At 35.3% G+C, this 8,712-nt stretch overlaps 1 protein-coding gene across 2 annotated transcripts; it reads right to left on the bottom strand.

Moving 5' to 3' along the window:
- Nucleotides 1–485: 485 nt before the first annotated feature.
- ciarta (circadian associated repressor of transcription a) lies at nt 486–8,712 on the bottom strand. Of its 2 annotated transcripts, none has more exons than XM_051873394.1 (6): nt 8,487–8,712; nt 6,194–6,537; nt 3,808–3,883; nt 3,383–3,461; nt 3,071–3,230; nt 486–2,367 (listed from the first exon to the last, which is right to left on the bottom strand). In XM_051873394.1, exons 2-6 carry the CDS (start codon nt 6,533–6,535, stop codon nt 1,891–1,893), a joined length of 1,134 nt encoding a protein of 377 aa, XP_051729354.1. In that variant the 5' UTR covers nt 6,536–6,537; nt 8,487–8,712; the 3' UTR covers nt 486–1,890. The 2 variants fall into 2 exon arrangements, with proteins under 2 accessions (XP_051729354.1, XP_051729355.1); XM_051873395.1 differs by lacking the exon at nt 8,487–8,712 and adding an exon at nt 7,774–7,894.

Below are 8,712 nucleotides of genomic sequence, written 5' to 3'. Positions count from 1 at the left end.
CCTATATATTTCTCCTGGTCAAAATATATATAAAATTTATACTAAATACACTGTTTTCAACATTAATAAAAATGTTTCTTGAGCACCAAATGAGTACATCAAAATGATTTCTGAAGGATCATGTGACACTGAAAACTGTAGTAACAATGCTGAAAATTGTAATCACGAATAGATTACAATTTAAAATATATTAATATAGAAAACACATTTTAAAATCTAATAATATTTCACAATATAAAAAAAAAAGTTTAATAAAATGCAGATTTGGTGAGCATAAGAGAATTCTTTCAAAAACATTTTTAAAAAAATCTTTTTTTCTATTTAAAATATATTTCTATTATATATATATATATATATACATTATTTTTTTTTTTTTTTTTTTTTTTTTTTTTTTGCTGTGTTGGCTATGCCATAATTGAGGTCTAAAAAGAAAGACATTCAAAAAAAAAAGAAAAAGAAAAAGAAAGAGACTGCAAATAACAATATAAGAAACTTTGAAACATTTAATGATATCAAAAAGTGGAACATGTTGAAAAACATTTCAGCAACCTTGACAAAAAAACTTTGATATAATAACAGACTTACAAAAGAAAATGGGGTTGAATAATGAATAGAAAATAAGAACAGTGCTACAATGGCCGACTTTTTTGAACAAATAATAATAAAAAACAACTTCCTCAAAATGCTACCTTCACAATCACATGAAGCAGTTAAATGCCATTAAATGTTAATCAATACATCTTCATACGCACTTTTCCCTTATGGTACGATCTCCATTATGATGGCAACAATATACTCATTTATTTTCACGATACTCGTACAGCTGCACAAGGACGTGACTACATGCGTCTCAGTCAATAAACTTCCCCATGAAGCTAATACCAAATACTGCATCTCTAATTTCAGAATATATTCTACAAATAGCTAAATAAAAGTATTATCTTCCTCAGTGTGATCTTTACAGTGTGGGACACTCCACATACTCGTAATTATCTTGAACACACGTTTTAGAGAATGGTTAATAATTACAATGCTGATACTCACAAAAACAAATTCTACATGGAAAAAGATGAGTAAAAGGAAACAAGTGTGCAATAATCTAAAACAAAAACCTAGATTTCAGTGACAAAATGAACTATTACAACATAGAAGCAGAACAACATAAATGTGCAAACTGTGGTTGGCAAGAACATTTTCAATAAATGACCATTTGCTCTCCAGATTATAGAATAACACTTCATGATGCATCCCATCCGTTGTTTCGCTCTCCGTCTCTTAATAAATATACAACATTGAGCTATGATAACGGATCACAGCCCACATGTGCAGGTCATTTTAAGGCTGCTTACAAGAATTCAGTATGTTCAAGTAATGAAGTAATAAATAAAACTGCCTCGAAAATATCCTCCCATAATGTATTTCTATTCCATCTGCTGCTCAAAGTGGTTTTCAGTTCAAGTCAAAGGACATTAAGGTAGATTCTCTGGACGTTTTATCAGACTATTCTTCTGCAAATATCTAGCTTCCTGATGCCATGTTCATAAATATTGTTGGAAGCCTGTGTTATCATGAAAGGCAGTGCAGTAGAGTGTTTGATAGCTGTTCATATTTCACCGGTTGACCATATGGCTCAAGCATGAATTTTAAGACACATCTCTGACCTCTTAGGACTTTAGAAATTTATAATCTATCATTTTAAAAAAAAAAAAAAGTCTTATGCCGTATCGTACATATGATAACGTCTATGTTGTACATATATGTGGCAGAATGTAAAGTCTGACTAACTGAACAACACTTTTCACTTTGTGAAAAACAACGAGTTCCCAATATCAACAGACTGGAAAAATGGCTAATTCAACCATTCCTTTAGACGTGAGAAACTTCAAATCGTTATGTGTTTAACATCTCTGTGCAATGATGTTTACTATTAACTTGTTTTTCTGGCCCCTCTCCTTTTACAGATTCACCCACATCTTTTACACTTATCATGAAGTCTGCTGGTGGGTCAGAAGTAGGAGTTGTGGAGGACACCGAACAATCCTGCATGCCCAAGCTGCTGCCATCTGTGGCTAATGGTGGTATTACAAGTGGAGGCAGTCTTCGTGAAGCAGTCACAGGGGGTTTGTTTAAGGAGTTTGTCTTTTGCTGAACTAGAAGATGACTGTTTTTGATGTGTTTGGGTTCAGATGTCATTTTATTTTGATTTGTATAGATTGCACTGTCTTCTTCAAGTTCGCTAGATGTGGTTTCAGAGCTGCTGAGCCATGAGCTGGTATCGCTGGGGCTCGGGCCTCGATCGTCCTGTAGAATGCGTTTACTGCTTGAGGAACCTTGCGAGTCAGAGTCTGACCAACTTAATCTGCGTTTCTGAAAGAAAAAGGGTTTTGATGTTAATGAAAGAGGCAGTAAACCATTCAAGATTGTTGTAGATTGCAAAGGCCCTGATATATACCCTGATGACATGATCACTTTATATGAATGCTTTATATGAACAATAAACATTGATCGGCAAACATAAACAGAACCGCAACCGTACTTGCTTGGTGCGTGATAAACCTCATTGGTTGTCAAATTGAAGCTCAAATGTGCTGCGTAACACACGAGAATGAACCTCATTGGTTCTTGCACGTAAAGCGAACATGCTTGAGCTTCCGTTTACCGTAACTGATGTGTGAGTTGATGAATGTTTATATGTGAATAATAGCCTAAATTAAATCTGTTCAGTGTATAAAGCGATCGTGTCTCTTCAGAAAATTTGGACTAAACTACTCAATTCATATGGATTAGTTTTACAATCTCTTTAAAAACTTCTTGAAGCGTCAAAGTGGTAATTGCATGGACTGTCAATGGAGGGACAGAAATCTTTCAGATTTCATTAAAAGATCTTCATTTGTGTTCCAAAGATGAACAAAAGTCTTACGGGTTTGGAACGACATGAGGGTGAGTAAATGATGGCAATTTAAATTTTTGGGTGAACTAACCATTTAAGTGGAAAAAAAAATTTGGACAGAAGAAACTTTTTGCTTGTCTCATACGGTTTATTTGTTTCAAAGCATTTCTATCCACTTACCTTCACAGGAATATGTAACTGATCCTGATTCCAGCGTGAAGGCAGACTAGCGATAAGATTGTGGAATGAAGGGATGCCATCACGATGCTGAGGCCTCACCTGAGGGAACCAAGCCTTTAACATCATCTCCAGCTGCATAAGAGTGCCCATATACTTCTCCCTATGGAGGTATAGCAAAAAATATGATTTATTAAAAGGCATTATATTATATGTATATATATATATATATATATATATATATATATATATATATATTCAATCTGATGCAGAGAAATTCATCAAGTTAGAATAAAACAGAATAAAATAAAGTACCCAAGGTCAGGCTTTTGTAGAACACCCACAATCCTTCGCAGTCTATCCATGGCAACACTCTGCTGAAATGTGCTCAAACCTGCCAAAAAGAAACAAATTAATAAATAAAATAGATACAAAATTATATATAAAGGTGTGGATATACAGTACCATTCAAATGATTGGAGTTGGAAATTTTTTTTTATGTTTTTGAAAGAAGTCTCTAATGCTCACCAAGACTTGAAGATTTGAAATCAAAACTACAGTAAAAACTGTAATAGAAAACAATTATTTTAAGTTACATTATAAATGTCTTTACTGTCACTCCATATCAATTCAATGCAAACTTAATGAATAAAAGTATTAATTTACTCTTTTTTTTTTTTAAATCTTAGTGTCCTCACTTTTGAAAGGTAGTGTATATAGAATTTTTTTTCATGCATTACCTTTATCATATCGACCTGTTTTCAACCCATTCAACAGCTCCAACAGGGGCCTGATGTACCCATGCAGCTCTGAACACTGTAAAAAAGAAATTATATTAAGATTGTAAATTGTATTTACCATTAATATCATCATAGAAATATTTAAAAACGCAGAGACATGACAAATTTAGAAACTGCAAAACTGTCTTGGAGGCTTGAGCAATTTTAAAGAAATCATATAATGAGGAATCAAACTTTCCTTGATCATTTGAAATAGGAGTTTGATGTTCTATGAAAACACACTGTAACATTTAGAACTCAAAATCTTATATAGCAGCAAGCAGCAATTAAAGGGCCAAGCTCAAAGAAGGCACGATAAGTCATGCCAGCATGGCTGGGAGCGTCAGACCAACTGCAACAATGAGCAATTAAAGATATTAAGATGATTTTATGCAAAATGGAATACAATCACTAGTACAACGATTTAATGGTCTATAACTTTCGACCAATAGGTGGCGCTGTTATCAAATTATTATGGTGTGGTCATTGTGAGGTGACAATGACACATACAAAGCTTGGTGTCAATATGCCAAAATGTTGCAGAGTTACAGCCCCAGACGCTGCTTGGCATCATGCCAACAAATTCATTGCAAGAACAGTTTGGTCTATCGAAAAGCTTTTGATAACATTTTGCCGACATGGTCTGAAGATGATCTGAACCAATTTTGGTAAAAATCAGACCAACGGTCTAGGCGGAGTTTGAAAAAGTAGGCTTTTAAAGAAATTCAAAATGGCAGAAAAATGTTCATGATGGAAATTGATGTCAGAGGGTACCATCTAATAGTCTTAACCTAAGGAATCAGAGAAAAAAAAAAGTTTTGTATCTAGCCCTTACAGTTCAAAAGTTATTAGCATAAACGAAAGTGCAACTTTGGACAGTTGGTGGCGCTAGAGGGATTGAGTTAGAGACACCAAAACTGCATTGCTGTGGTTAATGTTTGGACTGTCCTCTAACTCAGTGGTTCCCAATCCTGGTCCTGGAGGCACCCCAACACTGCACATTTTGCATGTCTCCTTAATCAAACACACCTGATTCAGGTCATCAGTTCATTAGTAGAGACTCCAAGATCTGAGTAGTGCAAAATGTGCAGTGGTGGGGTGCCTCCAGGACCAGGATTGGGAACCACTGCTCTAACTGAGTACCAAATTTCATAACTTTTTATCATATGATTCTATGGGCTGCCATAGACTTCAAGAGCGGAAGAAGAACACTAACGGATATGGTAGGTGTCATCGCAAAATGACATTTCAGTACATACTGGTTCGTGCATCTGTCACAATGGGATGCAAGGACTTTGCAAAGAGGCTTTTATTTTGAAGGAAGCCCCAGTTACTAAACTATATTTGACATGACAGCAGCTCACAAGCTGATGTGTGAGAGAATGTGCTTAGTAATGGTGTGCATTTCACTTTTGAAAGGGGCGTTTAAAGGTACAGCAGCAAAAAATATACTGTTTACATGTAAGGCTCAGAGATATTGTCAGAAATCTACTCAACTAAAATAAATGGATCTCAGGGAGAAAAATTAATTAAAAATGATGACTAATAAAAAAGTACATGAAATCTACTTTGAAATCTTCTTTTAAAGGGGTCCTATTATGCTTTTTACATTTTAAACTTTCTTTAGTGTGTAATGTTGCTGTTTGAACATGTAAAAGGTCTGCAAAGTTACAAAGCCACTCCAAAAGAAGTTATTCACTCTATCAGTAAGCACTGTTTCTGAACTCCCTGAAACACGTCGATTGTAATCTTCAGTTTTCTTCCAGATACATTCACATAATAATATTTCTCATTTAAATAATTCTTGCCCAAGGCATATGCAAAAAAGGGGGGCAAAGCCTGGTTGAGTTGTGTTAGTAGTGCGTTGAAACTTGTGTCTATGGTAAGGTGCATGACATTCCTGAAGCACGCTCAAAACGGTTGACCAATCACAACACACTAGTCCAGCCAACCAATCAAAGCAATATGAACTTTTTGGAAGGAGGGGCTTCATAGAGACTGGAGTTAAACAAGGGAGCATTTCCCAATAGAATCGTTAGCCAACTATGGCTGTAAGTTCCATTGAACTGTGTTGGTAACGGCGGAACTTGCGACCATAGTTGGCTTTTGGGAAACACACCCCAGGGCGTTACTGACAGACCGGGAAGAGAGGTGCTACAATAATGTAAAATATGCGAAAAATGTGGGGGGTTTTTTACATTCAAGTATGAAAACCTATTCTAGTAGACACCAAAAAAATCGAAACTTTGAAAAAGGACATAATTTGTCCCCTTTAAAATAAAAAATATTTTTGAATAGGCTGACACAGAATGCATGAAAACATCACAGGGTAAAGACATTTACTTACTTTGCGTGCAAACCTCAGGTCTCCTTCTGTGGGAATCCTTTCATATGGTGCTGAGTTCTGACCGTTGTAAGCTGGAGATGTTGAGGAACGTCCAGGTTGACCATTTTCAACTCTACCACTCCTCTGGTTTACAAAGGTGAGAGTCGATTTGGAATTTTGAGAGCTCCCATTGGCCAAGGAGCACGGCTTTAGATCAGGCCCAACTACCGCAGCTTTACTCTCAGAGGAGAAGACCTCCGATTCGTCCTCCGTCTGGTCACTCTCACTGTACAGGAGAGAACTGGGAGTCGAGGAGAGGGAATCTTGCACTTGCCATTTGGAAGGACTCCCTGGTGACAGCATCACTGAAATGTGAGAAAACAGATTGTTTAAACCTGAAGAGCGATGGGCTGAAATGAACTGATCATAGCAAGTACTTTCTCTAAAGGGAACATGGCAGCTGAAAAGTATGAAGAACGTGAAATACAGCTGAAAGAATGTAAACAAAAAGCACAACAATAGGGGAATGGGCCAGCTGACAGGACTGTCATAGGTGTGTCACACTGTCACACTGCTTAAAACTGGTTACAACTACAATAGTTTAAAAATGACTGATTATCATTCAAAGGTTTGGAGTCGTTAAGATTAAGTTTTTTTTTTTTTTTTTTTTAATTAATATTTTTGATTTATTGCTCACCGGGCTGCATTTATTTGATCAAAAATAAAGTAAAACAGTAATATTGTAAAATTAATACAATTAAAAAAGTTTTTTTAAATTTAATTTATCCCTGTGATGCAAAGCTGAATTTTCAGCATTACTCCAGTCTTCAGTGTCACATGATCCTTCAGAAATCATTCATGCTGATTTGCTGAAACATTTCATATTATTATCAATTTTGAAAACAGCTGTCATATTTTTGTGGAAACATTTTACAACAATTTTATCCTGATATAATTTTCAGGATTCTTTGATGAACTGAAAAATTAAAAGAACAACATTTATTTGAAATAGAAATATTTTAACATTATAAATATCTTTACTGTCACTTTTGATCAATTTAATGCATACTTCCTTGCTGAATAAAAGTATTAATTTATTTTCATACTGACCCTAATCTTTTGAAATGTAGAAAGAGAGAGTGTGTGTGTGTGTGTGTGTGTGTGTGTGTGTGGTACATATCATATACATGCATGTATATGTGGCAGGATAAGCTGAACTACTGGCTTGACTGAAAAAGAATCCTTATTGTTGAGGTCTCCTGACAGGCAAAAAAATGTATAGAAACATCCCTTTTCTTTAAGTCAAGAAACAAGAGAGGTACAAGCACCAAACAAACAACTGGGAACAGAATGTGTGGATAAAAAAAAACAAATGCAGGAACACAGGATACAGTCCGAAACAGAAAGAGAGATCACTGAGATACCATAATAACCCTGTTTAAAAATCACACTATCCATGAATAACACAGCACACCATGTTCCTTTCACTAGGTGAAAGGCCACAATACCACATATGGTCTGTATCTCGAGAAAAAAAAAATACCCATAGGAGTTTTGAAAATCACATGAATATAATATGTGCATGTCTATAATGCCTATACCTTGTACTGTTGTTTAGATGGACAACCATAAATACCGTGTAGGATTTCAGAATTGACCGAGCTGAAGAAAACACTCTCGAGGGCATGTGGCTCATAAAAAATAAACAGCTAGGCGGTGCCATTAAGACAAATTAACTTTCACCAGATGGACTGCTTGGTGGTTTTAAAAAAGATCGTTATAGAAGACAGACAGACATATAGTCGTTTTAGATAAAAGCTTTTGCTAAATTAATAAATGTAACATGTAAATATTAAACATTACACTATTATTTATGTTGTGTTGACTATGCTCTTGGACCATATGTGGGGTGTGACGCATAACAATCCATAAATTTTATGTTAGCTTTTAAGCCAATAAACAGTAATAAATATTCTTCACATAAACATAAAAATAATTAAAGAGCAATAATAAAACACTTCGACCACATGTGGAAAAACAACAACTGAAAAGCATAAAAAGATATTGAAAAACTCCACGTTTACTAGTGTCAGGTTGTAATGAAAACGTAATTTCCTATTTTTAAAATTAATTTTAATTGCAATTATGACATCGTAAGATGATGGACCGTCAAAACAAAGGGATAATTCAGATAAGCATGGCGAAAACATACAACCAAGAGAGACTGCAAACACGTGGAGCATTTCTGGAATATAACACAGACATTTTTTATAATTTTTTTTTATATATATAAAAATTCAAAATATTCCCTTACCTTAATACTGTGTCGTTTCTGGGTCGGTACCACAACAACCTAGCGCCACTGACAAGACCTGACGTGTTGTTCGTACGCCAAAAACTAGTTTCAAACACTTTATTGCTTAATAAGATTGTCTGTCGACGTCTTCGTCGTTCGCACTATTGTCCTGAGAGAATTTTTGGACTTCTATCCTCTTCCTTTCTCCACTCACGTGACGTCACGTCAGTTTACAGCGAGGGAC

The sequence above is a fragment of the Ctenopharyngodon idella genome, chromosome 19 (assembly GCF_019924925.1).
Source record: "Ctenopharyngodon idella isolate HZGC_01 chromosome 19, HZGC01, whole genome shotgun sequence".
NCBI lineage: Eukaryota > Metazoa > Chordata > Actinopteri > Cypriniformes > Xenocyprididae > Ctenopharyngodon > Ctenopharyngodon idella.
This window is presented reverse-complemented; position numbering and strand designations above follow the sequence as displayed.